Below are 23,433 nucleotides of genomic sequence, written 5' to 3'. Positions count from 1 at the left end.
GGATATAGTGTGTGATAAAACATCTTCATGAGCATCCATCAGCCATTTTTCACCACTTTTTGTTGACCTTTTTGAATATTTCATACACAGCTGAGTAAGGAGCTATGAAAGTTTCTGTTAAAACTTCAGTCCCCGCTCCACAAACAGATACGGTGTTTGCTTTAGTGAGACTTCTGCATTGGCGTGTTGATCACAATTTGGAAATAGATTCTACATCTTGAGTCACTGGCTTCGACTACGTAGTCCAATTTAAACAAGTACACATCTCATCAAAAATTATTTAGCTAAGTAAATCAATTTTGCTGTCAAATATTACGCACGGCAGGATATCTGGAAAATATCAGTCACGCATTTTATGCTTATGCAGACCAGCAGGAACAGTTTTTCTTTATTACTCCATTGGTACAGTTTAAAACAGATTTTAATCCTATATTTTATGGAGTTATTTAGAGAAGAACAAAATCACCTTGAAAAAATAATGACTTTGCAGGCATGGAACAAAAGTTAAGAAAAACTAATACTGAAAAGCCAAATTATACACTATGTAAATAACTGTGCTGGATACTGTGTATTACTGCTAGTGAGATTTTTCTCTTTTCAGCTACTGAAAAACATACTGTTATGTTCTGTACAGCAAAAGTGTCCATTGGTAGAATGTGGGCAAGTCCAAATAATAAATGAACATAGGAAATTTAAGTAAATTTATTTTATGTATGTATGGAATTTGCTGAAAGAATATTTGCTTGAAATTATTTTCATCAAATTTAAAATAGCATGACAAAACAAAATGAGGATTTATACTGAAATCATAGCTACGTTTGTAGTTGTTCTGTTTCAAATAAAATGCTTCAAATATTGTATTTAAACTGCATGTCCTAGGGAGCACAGTCTGCCTCTAGAAGCTGTGTGCCAAAAAGGAGACATAGAAGAAATCTGGATAACGTGGAGAAAAGCAATCCTGGCTCCATCTGCTGTCTGCTTTTTTGCTCCCTTGTTTTGGCACCTTTTCTTTTTTCCTTTCTTTTTTTTTTTTTTTTTTCTTTTTCTTTTTAAAGATGTTTGTGGTAGGTAGGCCTTGTATTTATGGCAACAGGGGCTAATACTTTAGCATGCTTTCTTCAGGTTTTGTCTGCTATGGGGATAGCTTAGTTTTTGGGGAACATGTGTATTTGGTTTTGCATTTTCTATTGACTAGTGAAAGTTTTGGTCAATATTGTTCATCCTCTACACTGCTCGTATTAAGTTGGAATTTTGTGTCATCCTAATATCAAGTTTGTAACTTTTTCCCTCTTCTTCATCTCTATCAGTAGATGCTGTGAGGAAGCCCAGGTGCAGTTCTAGAATTGTTCCTTCTTACACATACAGCTCCCACAAGATTTATCAATACATAACTGAAAAATTTACTATCTTCTGTCAAGTGGTAGTTTCTTCTGCCATTTTTTTCTCACACTCCTTGGAAGTAGAAGCATTGGGCTAAGTCTAAGGAGAAGAGGCTGGGAAACTGAAGTTTGACAGGTTATTACTCTTCTGCTTAATAGGCCTGATCTTTATAATCACCTTTGAGACTGCTCTAATTCATGTTAAAATCTTGATCATAAAGGCATTTTGTTCCATCTTAACTGCGTACATTATAGCTTTGTTCTTCTTCCAAACTGTTTTTGTCTTTCATTTGAAGTCATAATCAGTATAAATATTTTACTTGAAAATTGTGATTTATGTGGCAGATCAGTGAACTTCAACAATATTTTTTGTTCTACAAATTGAATAATTTTGCCTTCACCAGAACTTCCAGATTAGAATAGGTACAAATATTCCAGTTTGAAAGATGGCTGCAAAATGGAAGTAGCACTTCTGAGTCAGTCCCAGAGCTTAGGAATATTTGCTCAGCTATGATCCTGAAGAGATGTACATGTTTGTACTTTTAAAACATAGTTCTACAAAACAGGACCCAGATAAATTATGTCTGATTGTGTAGGTTGCAGAAGTACCGAAAACACACACTTAAAATGTTGGTAAACTCACAGACAAGTATGAAAATAAGGCTTTAAAAATATTGGGCAATTCTACCACTTGAGAAGATGTGAAGGTTAAAAAAAAAAAAACAACAGCCAACCAAATGCCACAAAACAAAAAAGATAAAGAGTTGTAGAGATCTTTGAGAAATGTCTACATTAACATAAAAAGTGAGTTATGATTCTACAGCTTACTGAACCAGCACAGTTTCTAGATTTTTTGCAGTCTAGATACTAGTCATTTGAATTTTTTTCAGACATCCCTTATCAGCAATAAGAAAGACATGAGATGAGTAAGGAAGTGTTTATTTGACAAAAAGATACATTGAGTTGTTCCTAAGTTACTTGAGAATATCACTTCTAGTGCTTCCAGCTGAAACAAAAGAAAACAGTTGGAGTCGTAAAGCTGTAGATGTCATCAACTCATCAGGTCTGCAATTAGGGAAGCTATTGTAGAAGTTGTACCGTTGGGACTGCTGAATGGTTCAGCTAAAACAATTCATGAACAGGACAATCTTTTGAGAAGATAAAATATCTGAAAAAAGTTGAATTCTGCTCTCTCTAGAAAACTTTTAAATCCCAACCCTATATTAAAAAGAGAGGGGAAAAAGAAATAGAAAATCCCTGCTCCCTCAGCTGTTCCCCATAAGACTTGTGCTCCAGACCCCTCACCAGCTTTGTTGCCCTTCTTTGGACATGCTCCAGGGCCTCCATGTCTTTATAATAGAGAGGGACCCAAAATTTAATACCATACACAAGGTCTTATTAGGTTAACAATCACACCCATTACAGTTGTTTTATTATTATTATTTATATTTTCTAGTCTTTTGTGTGTGTGTGTGTGTGTGTGTGTGTGTTAAATTTTACCCAACAATCCCATGAGATTGTTTCTCATAAGAATCAAGCGAGTCATACTGGTCATAGCTTCCAGGTTTAGATAATTTTAACTATTATTTGAGGAAATCTTCAGGCCTAAGGATGCATTGCATCTCTGAAATATCAGAATTAAAAGCATAGTATTCCAAGTAAAGATTAAGAAAGGATGAGTGATTCAGCTGTTCACTTTGAGAACATCTTGTCTGGCATTTTTGTTTTTGTTTTTTAAATTGATATGAAAGATTTTTCCCTCATAGACTCAACTCAGTTTATTGATTTATTGGATGTCTTCCTCTGGATAAGTTCCATTTCTGTCCTCTGTGGTTATTCTGAGGCAGGCTGAAGTTGTTTGTTTGTTGCAGAAAATCATATTTTTTTTTTATTTTATTTTTTTTTTTAATTTAGAGTTACAGATGCCTTCCATATTGAGGTTATCTTTCAATATACAGTTGTATATTGATGTATACTTTATAATCTACAGTGTAACAACAAAACCATAAAGTATCCAAGTAAAGAGCATATGTAGAAATCAACATGAATAAAATTCATCTCTGTATTTAGAGCAGCATATCTTTTAAAATGCTTTTGTGGAAATGTATTGCGAATTATACAATATAAAGTAAAATCATAGAATCACAGAATTATAGAATGGTTTGGGTTGGAAGGGCCCTTTAAGATCACCTATTTCCACCCCCCTGCTATAGGCAGGAACTCCTTCCTCTAGACCAGGTTGCTCAAAGCCCCATCCAGCCTGGCCTTGAATGCTTCCAGGGAGGGACATCCACAACCTCACTGGGCAACCTGTTCCAGTGTCTCATCACCCTCACAATAAAGTATTTCTTCCTCATATCTAGTCTAAATCTACACTCTTCCTCTTTAAAGCCATTTCCCCTCATCCTGTCATTATATGCTCTTTTTAAAAGTCCCTCCCCACCTTTCCTGTAGGCCCCCTTCAGGTACTGGAAGGCTATTAATAAGGTCTTCTAGGACCCTTCTCTTCACCAGGCAGAAAAGCCCCAGCTCTCTCAGCCTGTCCTCATGGCAGAGCTGCACCAGCTCTTTGATCATTTCCATGACCCTCCTTTGGCCCTGCTCCAACACCTCAATGTGCTTTTTGTGTTTGGGGCTCCAGAACTGGATGCAGTCCTCCGGGTGAGATCTCACGAGAGTCGAGTAGAGGGGCAGAATCACCTTCCTCATTCTGCTGGTTGCTTTTCTCTTTATTCAGTCCAGGATACTGTTGACTTCTGAGCTGCAAGCGCACGTAACCAGCTCACACTGAGTTTTTATCAACTGACAGTCTTGGTTACGAAAATGTGAATTCTTTTCCTGTACACATAACGTAAAACATACATGCTGTTGTTTGTGATTACACTTCATTCACTTTGTTATTTTGTTCTGTTTCAGACGGTTCGTCATGGTTTTCCTTATCTACCCACTGCCTTAGCTTTTGACCCAGTTCAGAAAATTCTGGCAATTGGAACAAGAACAGGAGCCATACGAATGTATCCTTTCTTATTCAGAATGTACGCAATCTCTCTGTATTTGTAACTCAGTGACGCAAATCATCTTTACATCTAGAAGCACTCAGGTAAGGGTACCGTTTATGGTGTTATGTTATGCCTCATTTTGTTTTTGTTTATTGACTGGAAAGGGATGTGCTGTTGAAGAATTACCTTTAGTTTCTTCAGGTGTCTGAAGGAAAAGTTTTGAATGAGTTTTTGATATATGTATGGTGTATATTGGCATATGAAGCAGAACTAATTTTTTGTTTTGCTGCAAGTAAAAATGGAGATTTTTCAGTATGTAAAGTTAGATTACAGTGTGGTGATAATGATGAATGATGATGAAGCATGGATTTTGAACTGGCAATAAATAATTGTTGTAATGCAACCAGCTAGAGAAATCTTCACTGGAAATAACTATGTTTGAAATATTGTTTAGACTTCGCTAAACGAATGGTGGAAAATTGATTATCTGAGGGTATAATTCTTCTCTTCTTGGAGGAGATATTTCAAGGAGGTGAGATGGAACAATCTAAAAGTAGCTGTTTCTCTTCATTAATTATAGAGGTACATTAGTGCCAGAACCCTACATGTTTTTATACTGCAGGAATTTCAAAGTTAGTTGTCTAAACAGAACAGATTGAACATAAATGAAATGAAAGTTTGAACTAGTTTTGTTATAGAAAAAAAGTAAGAGGAGAATATTTAAATGTGTCTTGCAAAATTATTATCTTGATCTATTTTTTTTTTAATTTGTCTTGGTTCAAATGCATTCCAGTCTGGTGAAACTGCATGTAATGTAAGAAAAAAAAAAAACAAAACAGAGAAGGAAGAATATTAAGAATATTACAGGAAGTTTTAAGAGTTACAGGATAGAGAAGTAGCAAGCCAATACTTTTTACAGCATCTTGCAGCTAAACAAATTCCAGGGTTGAAAGTACAGGGCAATGCTGTATAAAATAGCAGTTAAAGTAGCATATTGTTGGGGTTTTACCCAGCCGGCAGCTAAGCAACACATGGCTGATCACTCATACAAAATACAATGAAGAAAATCAACTCTTAACCAGCTGAAACCAGGACAGTTACAATCCAAAGAAAAATTACGTCATGGAGAACCATTCTGTGACTCTTGTAATATGACTAAAATTTTAGTTTCCTCCATTTTTGGGTGCTCTTGTTCTGAACAGTTGTGTTTTCATAAACCTCATTTTCTTTCCCCAAGACTCAGCTGAACCAGTTATGTAAGAAACTTTTCTTTGATGATTCTACTCTTAATATTTTCCTGTGTTAAGTAGATTAAATATGTTCCATTCAGTGTAATTGAATTTATGTGCTTCTGAGAAAGTTCAACTCTAGTATCCATGTATTTTTCTTCTGAGAGTTAGGAAATGTTAGAAGGCTTGAGCCTTTTATCTGGAAGGCTCATTGATACCTTCTATAAGCAGGGAGACTGGGAATCTCATAGGTAGTGCATGCATTGTAGAATGAGGGTCTGGCAGAAAATTGTCTCCTAAGCCCACTGCTTCTTTTCATCTCGGCACCCTGGCATATGCAAGAGCAGAGCTGCTACTGGCTAGGCATCCTATACCTATGTAAATTGCTCAAGAAAAGATGTGTTTGCAGAACCAAAATTAATAAGTCTTTGTGCAGAATTAAGTTAAATCAGCAGGTCACTTGCCACAGGAATGGACCATAAAGTGGAAGATAAGCTGTGTCCCTCACCTCGTATAAAACTCTTGAGTGGATTATCTATGGAAATTGGTTATAAAGGGTTAGAGGAAAAAGGAAGAAGAATATTTTTCAAAGTACCTTCTCCTTTAATATCTCTTCTCCAGTTTTGCTAGCAAAAGCCTACTTCATTGATTGAAAATTTTCTAGGAACTGAATCAAACATGGGTATCAAGATTGTAAGATAATTCGATTTTTTTAAAAGAGAGATGCCATCTCATAACATAAACGCCTCATGGCTTTGGCACACAGAGCCTGGTTGACTTAATTGAGTGTTGAGTCAATGAGAGCTATGCTTTGAAGACAGATGGTACCATTAAAAGGATTACTTATTTTTTCATTTTTAAACTGAGACTTCTCAACTTTACTCTCAAAGCTCTACAGAACATACTACATAAAAAGCCTAGTTATGGACTAGTAAGATTGCCTGTGTATGTAGCAAAGAAGAATGATCAGTGAGACAGCCTGGAGCCATCCACTGAACACCGCTTTTTAAAGCCAATAGTGTTGTAGCCATTTGTAACTGTTGCAGGCAATAAGATTCAAGCCAAGATGTAAGTGTTTAGTATTAATTCTGAAAATACAATTTATAATGGATTCTTTTTTAAAGCAAACTAAAAGCAGTTCAGATTTTAATGGCTCTCAGTCTTCCACAGTATCCTGTAAAAGCCGTTTTTAATAGAGCAGCATAATTTCATTCTGCAATGAACATACTACATAACAGAATGATAGAATTTGTTCTCATTCATTGCACTGTAGCAGTGAAGCTGGTGCTTCTAACCAATATTGTGGATGGTGCAAAAGGATGTTTGGCTACCACTACAAAAAGGCAACCATCTGTTTGTGTGTTAGCACCAAAAGGGCCCTGTTTGGATCAAATTCCTTTGTGCTAGGCAGCACGAAGGTATAGCAAGACAAAATTTATATTTAGTATTCATGTAATGATGTAGAACAAGTTTTCCTGCGACGGGTGCAAGTGACATAATGGTATGCTTGCTTTCCTGCCTTTACGAAATGTTCACAAAGTGTTGGGGTATCTAGTGATTGTAAGTTAACAAATTGAAAAAGAAGGACAGTTTCCAAAGAAAAATGAAGCACTTATAACAGCACTGAGAATAAAGACTTAACACCACACCTTTAGGTGATCGTTTCAAACAATCCAGCAGCATGACTGAAATAATCTGTTCTAAATTGGCCTGAAATAGACTATTATTCATACATTTCCATTACAATACAGAGATAAATGAAAGTTCACTTTGGAATGAGTGTCAGTTTGCCTTCTAGATTTCTTTTAAAGCTGCTCTAGCAGATGTAGCTTCTATAGCAATGGGAATTGCTGTTGCTATGCTCTAGTGATGCTAATGGTCGCTGTGGGATTCTCAAGAAACTTCAAACAACTGTAGCTGTTACCTATATCAGTGTCTGATGGGTGCTGATACTCACAAAACAGCTGTGCTTCATCCTCAGAATGAGTGCACATTAAATCACTGATGAAAGAGTGTCTTCCTGTTACTGACACCGAATTACAAAACCTGCAAATAAAGGGCAAAATACTCACTCTAGAAACAATTGCTTTGTGGTCTGGTCATCCTTATCCTTCATCCCTGTTCTCAGCACCCATACATAGATCATGCTTTGTTACTACTCTATCTGTACCATCCTTGCTTGAGTCAAGCATGTTCAGATGAAGAAGGGTTATGAAACTGAATTCTTTTTCTTATTGTCTCCATATACTTTTTTCTCTAGTCGTGGTCTAGAAAACTTTCTGACATTACACACAGTAAAACAAAGTGTACTGTCTCTAATCAATCCAAGAAGGCATATTACTTTACAGAGAGTGAGAGAAATGAAGAAAATTGGTCAGATTGAAATCTCTTCCTGATATCAGGGGAAAAGAAGGCTGAGGGTTGTTTTTTTTTTTTTATGTCACATATCTGAATAGATAGATCAAAATCATCAATGGAAGTGATTATTCCAGTATCATATCTGAAGAAGTGGCATGTCGCTGTCCTGTTTCATGATGTGTATTCCTACACTGCAATTGAATCATCTCACAAATGCTTGCGAAAATTCATTATAGGCACTTTATTTCATGGATTCACTGTGGTTTTTCACTATGACTTCTACACAAAGTAAATGATATGCTTAGCCAGTATAACTATCTACTCCAGGCATATAATTATCTACACATTATTGTACTGAGTCACTGATTATTTCATGGCCAGCTGCAGTAACAAAACTCTACATGTAGACCATTCCGTAGTTATTATTAGATAGACCATTCCATACTTATTATCATCTTTGCTTATAAAGAAATGAGGGAAAATGTAAAATCTGGTGCAAGGAAATCTACTGTGTCCAGAGCGGCTTCCAGACCATGAAAAACTTATCTATCATCATAGTGGTTTACATTCATAATACATCTTTGGACACATTTTTACTATTTTCTGTTGTTAGTTAATAATACTAACTAATTCTAGTTAGTATTATATATACACATATATATAGTGTATATATACATAGTATATATATATATAGTGTGTTATATATATATAGAAAACTTATAATAGTCATTCTTAAGACTGACAGACTTCATGTTGTTGTGGGTGGTGGTCATAGGTCATGCTAATGGTCATTTTCACTGTTTGTTGCTGGAGGAAAACAGGTAATTCACAGCGCTCACAAGGCCATTCTAGTAATGGCAATACTGCAGTGTCATCTGGTAATATGGCAGTCATTTTATATCTGAGCAAACAAAATTACTCCAACTCACTAACATATGAATGTGGAGTTGTTGCTCTGCCTGCTCCTTTTGCATACCTGCACAGTCCTGACACTTTCCTTGATCTGACTCTGGTATTCAGCAGACCTTTCCAAAAGCACTGTGCTAACATGGTGAAATACTGTTTCTGTTTTGCTGTGCTACTTTACTGATAGATTACAAAATATGTTAGTGGTGCTTACCTCCGGCTTATCAGAGTGAAACTGTAAAGAAGCTGGAAAGAGTGCATTTTTGAGACTGAGAATGGAGGAACAGAGGATAAATCTTATTTATTTGTATATTTTCCCCCTAGTAAAGAGCAGACTCTTAAATTGAATTTTCTTAATGTGTGAAACTATATCCCAGAAATTCACCTATAACAGAATGCAATTGTTTTTGAACTTCACCACAAAATGTAGAAATTACCTTTCAATTTTGCATGGTAGGAAAGATTGCTTTTTTTTTTCTTTGTGCGAAGCCATTTGCAAATCAGAACAAAATATCTACAGTATCTGTTCAAGAACAATTTTGCTTATGGAAAGTATTGGAAATAATTTTTCTAGCCTATTTTTTGTGCTTCTTCACATGCTTTGCTATCAGGGATAGTTTTGGAATATCAAATATGATACAGCAGTACTTATTTTAATAGGTATATCCTGTGGAAAATTGTAAGGGAAACTGTTGATCACAGCCTGAACCTCTAATTAACCATCAGAGGCAAGTGATGGGTCAGCTACAGGAGCACAGGTGAAGGTAATTCAGCTGTGCTCCCAGAAGAGGTGGAGCTTGACTCCAGCTCTCCTAGATCCCATTTAAGGGCTGACCACCACTAAGGTGGCATCTCTTTCTGGAGATTGCTCCCATATGGAGTTCTGGTGGTGAGCCTCAACATCGGTGAGTATCCATCTTGACTGAAGGCCTCTGAGTTGGTGAGTCTTTTCATTAGATACCCTCTGGCTATCTGTTTACAACTATACTTGTATTATTCCAACTATATGTTAATAGAGCACAACTTTAATGCTATCAAATTTGTCTCCATTAAACAGCTGAAAGTCATATATCTGATGCCAGAGTTTCTGTCCTGAGCGATGATGGTGAAATCTAAACATAAGGTATACAGACAGTGTTACAGGGAAGTGCAGCTGGGGCTGTTAGTGCGCTCTGGAGAAAATGAAAGAGAACAAATGGTACTAATTATATAATTACCCTTAGAATTCTATAAAGACACAGAATTTTACAGTTAAAGGAAGTACAGCAAAGAATGTTTGATGTCAAGTTGATCAAGATGGATGTATTTAAAAGAAACAGCAAGAATATAGTATAAAGTTTTGGTCTGCTAGAACAGTAGCATAACATCTAAATATAAAATGTGGCAGTTTTACTCTCACTACAATTGATGTCTCTAAACAAGGTTTCAGTAGATCTTTATCCTTAAAATAAGCTGGCTGTGTTCTTTGTTGTTTACTCTGTGTGATTTATTGGGCAGATGGAATGGGGGAAGCACAGACAAGATCATAAAACTAAAGTTATGGTGTTTGATTTGGAAGAGCCATTGATTTTTATCTCTATCTCATTGTGGAATATATTTGGAATTTTGGCAGCATTTTAGTGAGAGCTGATGAGCATCATCATCCCTAATGATGAAAGGCTGAAGAGCCCTGGGACTGTTCAGCATGGAGAAGACCAAGAGGGGATCTAATCAATGCTTATACCATCTAAAGGGCAGGAGTTGAGTGGATGGGGCCAGGCTGTTTTCAGTGGTGCATAACAACTAGGACAAGGAGCAGCGGGTACAAACTCTAACATAGGAAGTTCCATCTGAATGTGAGAATAATTTTCTTTACTGTGAGGGTGACAGAGCACTAGAACAGGCTGCCCAGAGAGGTTGTGGAGTTTTCTGCTCTGGAGATATTAAAAATCTGCCTGGATATTTTTCTCTGTAACCTACTCAAGTGAACCTGCTTTAGCAGGGAGTTGGACTAGATGATCTTCAGAGGTCCTTCCAACCCCTAAAGTTCTGTCATTTTGTGACTGCATTTACAAATACTGCCTGAAAAAAAAAAAACACTTTCTGGATATTTGTTTCAGGAATTTAATTTAAAGAAACATATATACTACGATATTTAAATTTTGCCTAATGGTGATAGGCAGCTATCTCAGAGAAGTGATATATCTAAATTATACCTTGTGCTATATGTCTTTTTACATTTTCCTACCTTTTCTGTTCAAATGTTTCTGTCGTTAGTAGAATTATTGTCTTGTGGAGGAAGTAATGCTTATCAATCTGATCTCCCTTCCCATCTGCTAATTAACTTCTTAGACAGATACACACAATCTAAATTTAGCAAACATCCTTCTACTCAGAATGGTAGAATAGCCCTTTGATTAGTTTGGATGAGCTCTCCCAACTTTGACCCCTCCCAGCCTCTTTTGTCAGTGAATCAATAAAATGTGTGGTAGGAATATACTTAGATTTGAGTAAATTCCTGTAGTAGGCATGCACCTTAGTTGAGACTAAGTAGTTCACAACTTGTTCTCTTGGCAGTCAATGATTAGAATTTACATCCTAGTGTTTTAAAATAATTATTTTATTTTGTTTGTCTTTCCTCATTATTTACTCCATTTAAGGTCTCAGCTTCAGACAATTTATTATCTTAGATGTGAGTAGGTGTTTGCTCCACTTCCAGTTAGATTATAACAGTAGTGCTTTCTTGTTCATGGCAGTTTCATTAATCTTAGTTTGTAGAGTTTGGGAGATTTCACTTTAAGTTAAATGCTTAAAGCGTAGTGTTTTAACATGTTTTAACATGATACATCAATAGTTTATTTGTTGAGGAACTTAATTTAAATATGTGATTATGTTAAGGAGGTCTCCTATATTCCTTATACAGACTTCATGTATTCCCTAGTCAGTAGATTATTTGCATAGCTTTAATGCCAGTTCATTTAATCTTACTAGGCACATTTGTGAGAGGGGCATCATTTTGAATTGCAACTTTGTAGTCTCTTAGGTAGAAAGTATAAGAAAACTAAACTTAGATTTTGGTTATTTTTAAACAGAAGAGGAAGTACCTGGGGTGGAAAGAGTTCAGTTGTCAGTCGAGACACTAGCAGGAAAGTAATGCTTATTTCTCATAGCATATTGGTAAGAAGATCCTGGAAGACAAGAGTGACTCTAAAAGGTGATACAGAGAAGAGATTCTTTGCCAATGTTTTATCCAGCTCTTTAGAGTTTACTGGTGGAGCTAATACATGAATAGGGCATAAATAGCACTATAGTTTTTTTATTTGTTTGTTTTTGTATTTTGAGTGGTATCCAAATGGTACTAATTGAGTTACTAATCTTAAAATAAAAGTTGCATGTGTTAACATTTTTCCCACAATATTGTTAAGCCAAAATGATTTGGCAAATTCAAATGATTCTTCCATGTTTTCATTGTGTACTTCTCTTCCATGTCCTTTCTGCAAGGCTTGAGGAGTGTTACTTCTTACTTATTAATTAAGAACACAGAATATTTTATTTTCATTGTGCTTAAAGCTATAGATTACTTGTCTGTTGTCTGATTTTGATTTACTGAGAGCTGTTTGTCTTCTTCGTATTCAAGGTGTGAGATTTTATTTACTCTCTGTACAGCTGTACAGTTGTACAGTTGTACAATCAATAGGTAAACAGAGGTTTAAACAGATGTTTCATTAAGAAAGATTATTGTGATGGAAAGATAATCTATAATAAATGGAAATGCTCACTGATGTTGAAGGCTTGCAGTAAACTCCTCAAAGCAGTGATCTCCAGAGAAAGAGATCCTTAAGGCCTCAGTGGCAGTCAGCCCTTAAGTGGGATCTAGCAGCACAGCTGAATTACCTTCACCTGTGCTCCCACAGCTGACTCATTGCTTGCCTCAGGTGGTCAGTCAGAGGTTCAGGATGTGATCAGCAGTTTCCCATACTCTCCAATCCTTCAGTGTGAACCAGTGATTAGGTGAGCTTTCACGAGTCCATGGGACCAGGTGGGCTCTATCCTAGGATGCTGAGTGAGCTGGTGGAGGTGATAACCAAGCCACTTTCTGCCATCTATCAGCGTTTCTAGTTATCTGGAGAGGTCCCAGAGGATTAGAGGCTTGTTGGTGTAACTCCCATCTGTAAGAAGGGCCATAAGGAGGATCTGGGTAGGGAAGCCCTTCAGTGGGATCTAGATAGACTGGATCACTGAACTGAGGTGGATGGGATGAGGTTCAACAAGGCCAAGTGCTGGGTCCTGCACTTTGTCCACAATAACCCTATGCAGTTCTATAGGCTTGGGGCTGGGTAGCTGGATGACTGTGCAGAGGAAAGGGACCTAGGAGTGTTGGTTGATGCTGGACATAAGCAGACAATATGCCCAGGTAGCCAGGAGGGCCGATGGCATCCTGGTCCGCATTAGAAATAGTGTGGCCAGCAGGAGCAGAGAGATAATCATCACCCTGTAGTAAGCACTGGTGAGGCTGGACCTCAAGTATTGTGTTCAGTTTTGGGTCCCTTGCTATAAGAAAGACATTGGAATGTGTCCAGATAAGAGCAAGGAAACTGGTGAGGGGTCTGGAGCACAAGACTTACGAGGAATGGCTGAAGGATATGAGACTCTCAAATCAATTTTCTCACCCAAAAATTTAAATCTGCATGTGCCATTATACACAGGAACATTTTCCCTACCGATCATTTAGAAGTGTTAAGTATTTTTCACAAGGTGAAAAGAAAGTGCAACCATGTCTTTATATGCTAATGATTCAGACTATTCCAAGGAGGAATCTTGCACTCCAATCTGTGCTTAAGGATATAAATTTTATTTTAAACAGTTTTGGAGTATAACTCTTTTTAAAGCTATTTCATTGTTATAAATCATGTTATTTTAGGAAGGCAGATTGAATATCTAATTTATGATAGCTTCATGTTTGTTTCATAAGTTGTTTTCATAAAAGAAAACCTTGCACTGGAAGATCAAATGGTACCCAATTTATCTGGTAGTGCCAAAGTAGCTCTTAAATTCACAGATGCTTCTCTCAGCCTATGTCCCTTATTTTTAGTGAGTGCATTTATTTTATAGTAACAAAAAAATTGAATAGGTGTTGCAAGACAAAGCTTCTCTTCCACAGGTGAAACACACAACTACCTGTGTGACCTGGTGTAGGGAACCTGCTTTGGCAGGGGGTTGGACTTGATGATCTCTGGAGGTCCCTTCCATCCCTACAATTCTGTGATTTTTTTTTTTTTTAAAACATGCCTTGTCATTCAAAGAGGAAAGTGTCTGATGGATAGATACACCTGTAGTTTCACAGCTGGCTAAACAGAATTTTAGGAGATAAATGCTTTCATCTTTGGCAGGGCCTGATTTGCCTCTTCATATTCTTTGCTGTTTAATAGAGCCTCTAACTTGATTTCTGCTGTTCACATCTTTAAAATGGAAAATTAGTTACTAAATAAGGATATGTTACCTGTCCTTCTGATATTTCCCATATTTAAACCTTCACCTTTGTAATCATAAGCTCCTGGGTCTTTGCTTTGAAAGAAGCTGAGGGATTGATTCCATAGCTTTGAAATTTATTTTTTTTTTTCCACTCTAACCCAGTGCAAATATGAGGACGGCTCCAAAAGTAATACCTCCTTATTTTATTGTGTTGGCCCACAACATCAAAGGTGGATGTTGGAGGTATGCTAAAAGAGTCTGAACTTTCATAGAATCACAAGGTTGGAAAGGACCTACAAGATCATCCAGTCTAACTGTCCTCCCATTACTGTTGATACCACAGTCTATTAAACCATATCTCATAGCTCCTCATCCCACCAATATTATGTTCAATTTTATTGCTGTTTAACAAATGGCAGCAGAGGGGAAGCCTGACAAATTGGTATCTGGCATAGAATCATGGAGTGTCCTGGATTGAAAAGGATTATAATGATCATGTAGTTTCAATCCCTCTGCTGTGGCTAGTGTTGCCAGCCATCATACCTACCTGCCCAAAGCCACATCCAGCCTGGCCTTGAATGCCTCCAAGGATGGGGCATCCACAACCTCCTTGGGCAACTTGTTTCAGTGCATTACCACCCTCTGTGTGAAAAACTTCCTCCTAATATCCAACCTAAACCTCTCCGTCTCAGTTTAAAACCATTCCCCCTTGTCCTATCATTGTCCACCCTCATACGCAACCATACCCCCTCCTGTTAACATGCTCCCTTCAAGTGTTGGAAGGCCACAATGAGGTCTCTTTGGAGCCTTATCTTCTCTAAGCTAAACAATCCCAGTTCCCTCAACCTTTCTTCATAGGAGAGGTGCTCCAGCCCTCAGAAGTACATAGAAGCAAAGGCATCGCTGAATTCCTCCATGTGGACAAAATACCACTAATTGGCATTCATTGATGCTAAATGTTTGGGCATATCGAATAGTGGATGTGAGCACAGTGAGGTCATGGGTGGCGTGTTTAAGCAGTGGCGTCAGCAGCATGAAAGACAAAGCCATGTTCTAGATAGCCAAGCACAACTGTCACACCAGAATATGCAGAGAGTCTTGATCAGCTCATCTGTACAAATCAGTGGATTATGTCCCTGGAGCTTTGTACAGAGCTGAATACCAGCTTCAGAGTGCTGGAAACAGTGGTTTCAACATTGGAATGTCAAAGTTTGTGCTAGGTGGGCCCCATGAATGTTCACCCAGGAAAGGAAAGAACTCCATATTCAAGTCTTTCAGGGCTGAAGGTGATGGTTTCCTCTCAGAACTGGAGTTCTGCATGGTACAGGAATTGTTTATTATTTTCAAATACTGAATTAATCTAGTTCTGGATTTCAGAAAAAAAAAGTAAAAATAATCTCAAAATTAGAGATAGACAAATCTATTAAATCCATGAGCTTATTTGTCCTAACATTGTCAGCCTTACATTCTTTATTTAAAACCATAATTGATTATCTTCTTGCTTGCCAAATATACCTTTAGAGTCCAAGTTTTAATTAAATATTTCTTGTTCTCTTCATCCTTAATAGGAGAAACTAATACTATCTACAGATCTAGCAGTGATCTAGAAAGGGAAGTCTGACTTTCTGGCAATCAAGAACTTAGTCAAGTTTTTAATCTGACCCTTTTGCTGATTTTGAAATGAATTAAGCTTGCATGATGTTACGGAATGCTAGGTGGTTTGAGAATTTGATACTAGGAATTTTCAGGCTTTGTGAAGAATCAGCAGAGCCTTTTGACAGGAATAAACTTGCAAAAACTTCTGTTAAAAAAATACATGGAAAGATGTTTGATTCTCACATACCAATTTTCTTAAATGCATAGTTAGAAAATGTCTTATTCCTTGACCAACTGCAACACCAAGTCTGTTTTTATATTGTCTGTGGAAATGATGCTTTTTCTCTTTTTTCTTTTTCTCATTCTAGTCTTTCTGTAGTTATTTCTAGTCAGCCTATGGTTATATAATTGTAGTGTGTATCCCCTGGGGTCTTCTTGTCACTACTTATTGCATTTATTATTCAGACATGATTGTGGAAGTTTAGACAGTATATTCTTAACAACAAAATCTTGTAGCTATATTTTAAGGGGAAACTGAGCTGTGTATCTTCATGTCAGATTCAAGTTTATTGGCACATGGGACCTCTCGTAGGGCTTTTTATTAAAACAACTGTGTTAATCAGTAATTCGTATAGCATTAGGAATAGAAATTCAAGGTTTTCAGTTTGTTGACAGTTAATCATATGCTTTTTTTACCTATCATAACATTTTTCTTAGCTTAGGTATTTCCTTTTGTTCTGTGTTGCTTTGTTTTCAATACTAATTTTGGGGAAAAACCTCAGATTTGTCCCAGAATTTTTTGGGAGGGCTCACCGAAGTAAATGATGCAGCTGAAAGCCCAGCTGAAGTGCCTGTATACCAATCCATCGTGGGAAGTAAGCAGGAGGAATTGAAAACCATGGTGCAATTGGTAAACTACAACCTTATTGCTATTGTGGAAACATTGTGGGATGATTCACGTAACTGGAATATCATGATTGAGTGCTGTAAGCTTTTTAGTTGGGATAGGCAAGGTAGGAGGGGTTGGGGAATTGCTTTCTATATTAAGAGGTTGATAGGCTGTGAAGAGCTGCCCTTGAGAAACAGTCATGAACAGGTTGAGAGCTTGTGGATTAAAATTAGGAATTAGACCAATAAAGGTCATCTAGTAGTTGGAGTCTACTACAGGCCAGCTGATCAAGAGGAGCCTGTTGATAAGGCCTTTTTGTTTCAGCTGCAAAGAGGTGTAGCACTTGCAAACTCTCATTCCGGTGGATGATTTCAGGCACATTGATATCTGCTGGGATAGTCTTCAGATTGGTGCTCTTCAAGACCTTTATCAGAGACATAGGTAGTGGGATTGAGTGCATCCGCAGCAAGTTTGCTGATGACCTGTATCTGAATGGTGCAGCTGACACAATAGAAGGGAGGGACTGCCATCCAGAGGGACCTGGACACACTCAAAAAGTGGATACTCAAGAACCTTATGAATTTTAACAAGTCCAAGTGCAAGGTGTTGTGCTTGGGTGTGAGGCAGTTAAAGATATGAATACAGGCTGGGAGAAGAACTCATTGAGAGTGGCACTGCGGTGAAAGTCTTGGAGGTCCTGATGGCCAAAAAGCTGGCTATGAGCCAGCAGCAGGTGCTTGTGACCCTGAAGGACAACAGTATCCTGGGCTGCATCAAAAGAGGAGTGGCCAGCAGGGAGAGGGAAGTGATTGTCCCCCTCTATTCTGCCCTTGTGAGACTCCATCTGGAGTACTGTGTCCCGACCTGGGGCCCCCAGTACAGGAAGGCCATGGAGCTCTTAAGAGCGGGTCCAGAGGAGGGCCACTAAGATGATCAGAGGGCTGGAGTGCCTCTCTTACTAAGAAGGATTGAGGGATTTGAACTTATTTAGCTTGGAGAGAGAACGCTCCAGTGAGACCTCACTGTGACCTTCCAGTACTTGAAGAAAGCTTATGAGCAGAAGTGGGACCAACCTTTTATATGGTCTGATAGTGATAGGGCAAGGGAAATCCCCCAACCTAATAAACCAACCTCTGATTCTCTGCTTCTCTCTACGTCCAGTCTCTTGAAAACTGTAGAGGCGATTGTCCAGTTTTATGACTTTGTGTGAGGCCAAGCAGTACTAGGAGATCAATATCCCATGACCTTTTTGGAGGACTTGCTGTTATTTTTTTCAGAAAAGATGGACTAAATCCTTTATAGTTTCTTTTTAAAATTTTTATTTTTTATTATTATTCAGGTCAAAAATGTATTCAAGTGGCACTGTAAGATTTGCTGGTTTGTACAATTTCCCAGATCATCCAAATATTGTGTATGTATATTATAAACTTAGTAGTAATTTCCTTGAATACTCTGTTGGTTTCTGAACCTATGTTTCTGATATCCTGATTTCTGATAACACGTGAAAACAAGGTGTGCATAAAGGATGCACACTGTTAAAATCTGGATAAAAAAATATTACATATATATTTTTAATATTCTTGATTTACTTTTTCCTATTGTCCTGGGTTAGCCAGACTGTTTATAAGGTTTGGTCCTTGTTATTGTTTTGCAAGCTTCTCATTTCCAATGTGATTAAAATATTTCACTTCTTTTCTTTTAGCCCTTTTAATACTCTGAACTGCAGTGTAAATCTCTAATGTGAACTCTAATGAGTTGAATGTGATTATTCCAGATGGATGTTGTACTTTCCACCTTCAAATAGCTTGACTGCATTTTCCTCCAAGTTTTGTTCTCATTAAAGTAAAATATTTGGAGAAGAGATATTTGCTTTCTATTGTAATGGGCAAGAAGTTATATTAAAAATTGGTTTTGCATAAAGAAGTTTTGGCTGTTAGCCTGGCTGCTGTTCTTATAGCATCTCCATTGTAAATATTTTCCCCTGCCTTGTGCAGGGGCTTGAAAAACTAAGATGCATTTTATTAACCCATGCCAATAGGTGTATAACACCAAGCAAAATGTAAGGAATTATGTAGTCTTGCTGGCTCTCAGTCATGTTTGTGTTCAAGCCTAAGTTAAAATATTCTTGAGAAGCATCACATGAGGGATGACAAAACTCATTAGTTCTTAAGGCTTTAATTTTGCATTAGCAGCTTGGCACTAACTAGCAAACAGAACGGTTCTAAAACAGTATTTTGTAATCCTTGCAGATATTAATTAAAATTGAAAAAAAACAATACTTTACAATAGGAGCAAAGCAAGACCTCTTAGCAAGGCCTTTAATCATTAAGTATCAAAGTAATTAAGATGACTGTTGGTAGAGCTACGTGGTTGTTTTTTTGTTGTTTTTTTTTTTTTCCTGGTGAGGAAACGGAGGCACTGAGTACTAAAGTTATTTGATCCAGTCTTTAATGAGAGATGGGTAAAGAGCACTGGCTCTTTGATTTCTAGTTTGGAACTTCAGCCCCAGCTGTTTTGATGACATTTATCCTGAAAGTTTATATATGCACGTTTCTGTTGATAGTCTTATGTGATGCCTTCTAGATCAGAAGGAATTCAGGACTGATTCCCTTAGTCTTTCACCTTGTGCTGCCATAAGAGCAGCTTAACTGAGTGATATGTTAAGGGTGAGTGAAGTACATCCTGTATTGTTTTCTCCAGATACTTACTGTTGTTGATGCTAAATCCATAGCGTTCAATTGCATATTACAATAATTAGACAGAATATGTAGGATAAATGGAAATTGTTCTCAGAGTTAGGTTTTGAGCACTCTGATCACACACAAAGGCATTCATTCTGCTGCATGCAGAAATACTGTATAAAATCCCAGGATGCACGGCTTTGGTATGTGCTTTATTCAAATGTCAGAGGAGACAACAAAAATTTTGTTGCCCAGTATGTCACTGCATTATTTTAGTTCATGTCTGAGATAAGAAGGAGGAAACAATATTCACACAAAGGAGAGAGACAAGAAAGTATTTTTGGCAGTTGTACACTTCCAGATTGTCTTTGCTTTTTGAGGGAGGGCCTGGGAAAATGCTGTGTAATGTGGTTGGCCACCTGTCAGGAAAATTACCCCTTCTCTCTAGTGTTGAGCTCAGTTTTTTTGGAATGTTAAAAGAGCAGAAAAACAACACTGGTATCACTATTTATTACTTGGTTATTGAAGGATTGAATATATTGTTTATACTATGTATCAGAATATCAAACTCTCAGGTAGAAGTGGCTCTTGATATCTGTCTGTATGTTAGTTTCTAAGATCTATAAGCCCACGTTATAGAAACCTCTTTTAATTTTTGCTCTTTGTAATGCTCATTTCAGCCATAGTTTGCAGGTTTTAATCAGTGTTGCTTAAAGGTTCAGGCAACTACCAACCTTATCTTATCCATATTTGTAGAATCCCATTATTTGTTTCTTAACACCTTTCTCCCAAACAGAAGCTGCTAGGTTCTCCCTTGACACTTCCCTGCTGTCACTACCTTCCAGTACCACATTGCCATTACTACCAATGTCAGTAGAGAATCCTCAAACTACTCAGTGTGAATCACACCTTAAATGACTGCTGTTAATGGGCAGGTCCTCCTCTTGATTGTCTCCAGCTGAGTTTTGTCCATATTTTCAGTCTCTTGGGCAATTTTCCCTGCCAGTAAATGACAAAAAGTATCAGGTACTCCACATCATAAACCCCAGGGATTCTTCTTCAGTTCTTCTGCACTTCATGTTCTGCAAGACTCTGGAAAATCAGTGGGTGGTTTGCCATAACCGCGCGCTCATGGTGTTTCTTATAACTTCTGGACTGGAAGCCATCATGCTGTCTATCTAGCTGTTCTAATAAGGGAAGATAACTAGGAGAGAGCAAAGGTGAGATGTCATCCTCATAGGATGAGGACACAGTATTTCTAATGACTGCTGCTGAACACTGTACTGCTGTAACAGAAAATCTAATATTCACTTCTAGGATATTAACACTATCTAGTTTCCATGGAATGCAGTATTTTTGCTGTTGAACAGCTGCATCACTGCTTCCTCTCATTTTCAGCTGATAGTCACATAAGCTAGCTTAGCAAACCCAAGAGTCCTTTACTCCAGCCTGCCTAGCACTCTTCTGCTTGTTACCCTGCATCTGCACATGTTGTGGTTCTGACAATTGCCTTCAATTCTGATGTGTCTTGGAAGTTCTCAGTAAACCCAGTGAGACTTTTCACTTGCAAGGGTTGCAGGTTGTTGGACAAAGCCCTGATTTTCCTTTGCTGCTGTTCATATCAGGGTTTATACATCTATATACATTGATGTATATAGCTGACCACAAAGTACTTGTGATTATACTAAGTAACTCAATGTCTAGTTTATGTTAAATGCAGAACTTGAAGACTTGGCTGTCATATAGCTGTGTCTTTTACTTGCATTTGAAGAATAGCCCTGAAGTGGTCAGATGGTTGGACCTGATGGTCTTTTCAGATTATTCTTCCAGCTGGACTATTCTATTCTGTTCTGTTCTTCCTCTGGCAGATGTAACTACTGCTAACAGTGGAACATTGTTAAGGAAAAAATACTGTTTTTAAATTTTCCTTCAATGAAATTAGATCAGGAGATAGAGGATAAATACTGTCTGACTTGGACTGTTCCCTGAATTCACTGGCAGGTCTCCAATGATTGCTAGAATACTCCTGCAGTTCCAAGTATATCAATGTAGTTTTTATAAAAAGTTTAAAACTCTTTTGTGGTGTAGTTACAGTGCAAATCCCACCAGCTTTGGACATACCTGAACCCAGTGCACACCATACAGCTGTGATAGAAAAGAGCACAGTGAATGAACTCATGTTCTGCCTGGAAATGTGGTCATATGTTGGGAAGTCAGCTCATAGAGATAGTCACGCTGCTGCAGATAACACTATGAATAACACTAACTCAGTAGGTGCGTCTTATGGGCTCACTGTGAATTACCTGCCTGAGTTGTAGTCTTGTCCATGCCAGCTGTATGATTGTCTTTTTGTAACTAGAGACTGTGCTCTTTTCACTTTACAGTAACTCATAAATATTTAAGATAATTTTTGAGCAATTAGTGCTGCTTCTGCTCTAGAAGTTTTGAATTTGTTATGCGTAGTGGCTTTCATGATGTGTCATCTTAATTGACTTCAGTCAGCTTGGCAGAGAAAAAGCAGTAAAACTGAAAAATGTAAGACTGCAGTTTTCTAGTTGCATGGATAATGTGTGATGTTAATTCTAATCTATTTTAATGCAAAAAGGCTTACTCTGCTCTATTCTTAACCTGAAAATATGCTAACACATCCAATGCATCATAAGAAGCACTTTACATGTGAGTTACCTTGGTTAGCAGCTCACTGAGTAGCAGCTGACTGGGTACCATACTACTGCTTTCTAATTATGGAGTGACTTTACACTTGAATGCAGTCTGTTTCATAATGCTTAAAGACAAACAACCCTATACAGCTATTAAAACCTTAAAAAAAAATATGTTGGGCTTGAAATCTCTATTTCCACTTCCCCCCCCCCCCCCCCAAAGATGTAGTCATTGTGTATTTCCTATTCATCCATTGTGCATGACTTATCAGACTGAAATGGATTGTGGAGAGGAAAAGCAGTCCCAAGATAAAATACTGGGAGTAGTACTGAAAGAATTCTGATGCTTATTTATTTTTAAAAATTCACATCAAAGAGCCATTTAGGGGGATGGTTTTTTTTTCTGGTTGTGGGCAATCGTTTATTTATTTATTTTTAACAAGTTGGGAAACACATCTGTTTTGTTTATGCATAACAGTTCTCTTAGAATATGATCATTCATACTTGTCTGGAAATCTTGAGGATTCATGCTTTACTGAGTTCTTGCCCTGCATCTGAGGTCGGCTATTATATCTCTCTAGAGAAGATTACCTGCCAAGGCTGAGCGCCAGCCAGGTAACTAGAGATGGTGAGGTATATTGTACTTATGGATTGTGTAAGGAATGGTGGAGGAGTGGTGCTTCAATTCCAGAGAATCCTCTTTCAACCTCTACATTTTCTTATTAGATCCTCCATTTTCCTCTTCTTTTTGTTTTGTTTTGTTTTTTTCTTTCTTTTCATATGAGTTGAGGGGAGCTTAGGAGTGGGTTCCTTTCTAGTACTTCCACAGTGTATTTTAGGGAAAAAAAACCCACACTGAAACTGTAATTATTTCACTTCAGAATCAGTTAGCTGATGTCCAGGGTCCAAAGTTCCTGAGGATATGCAGATCCAGTTACTTTGTTCTGTAACTGGCTTTCCTTTACAATGCCTATTGCAGAATTCAGGGTCACAATAACTCAAGATAAGCAATTTCCTTTAACATAAACCAGAATATACTATGCCACAGTGAATATTTTCTTCTATGTATGTACTTGATATACCTGACAACAATTTCCAGTTCCCATCATTTAGATTAACTTCAGCTGAAAGTTGCAGAAGAAAATAGAACCTTGCAGCAAAATATGTGTTCTCTTGCTTTACTGCTTTAGTGTGTTCAGAGCCAACTCAAACATTAAATTCTCTTTTGATACAATCACTTCAAGATATTTTTTCTTTTTTTAAGATTCTTCAACCATTAAAATTT

The 23,433-nt window shown here is 37.5% G+C and overlaps 1 protein-coding gene across 9 annotated transcripts in view; it reads left to right on the top strand.

Annotated features, from left to right (window-relative positions):
- Window positions 1–23,433, top strand: part of STXBP5L (syntaxin binding protein 5 like) — a 158,498-nt gene that overhangs the window by 10,146 nt on the left and 124,919 nt on the right. For all 9 annotated transcript variants that reach the window (XM_015874624.2, XM_015874608.2, XM_032447298.1 and 6 more), the window contains exon 2: window positions 4,296–4,393. In XM_015874624.2, coding sequence (XP_015730110.1) covers window positions 4,296–4,393 — 98 coding nt within the window. The remainder of the gene's footprint in view (window positions 1–4,295; window positions 4,394–23,433) is intronic.

This window comes from Coturnix japonica, chromosome 1 (assembly GCF_001577835.2).
Source record: "Coturnix japonica isolate 7356 chromosome 1, Coturnix japonica 2.1, whole genome shotgun sequence".
Classification (NCBI taxonomy): domain Eukaryota; kingdom Metazoa; phylum Chordata; class Aves; order Galliformes; family Phasianidae; genus Coturnix; species Coturnix japonica.
Note: the sequence above shows the minus strand (reverse complement) of the source record. Positions and strands in the feature narration are given on the sequence as shown.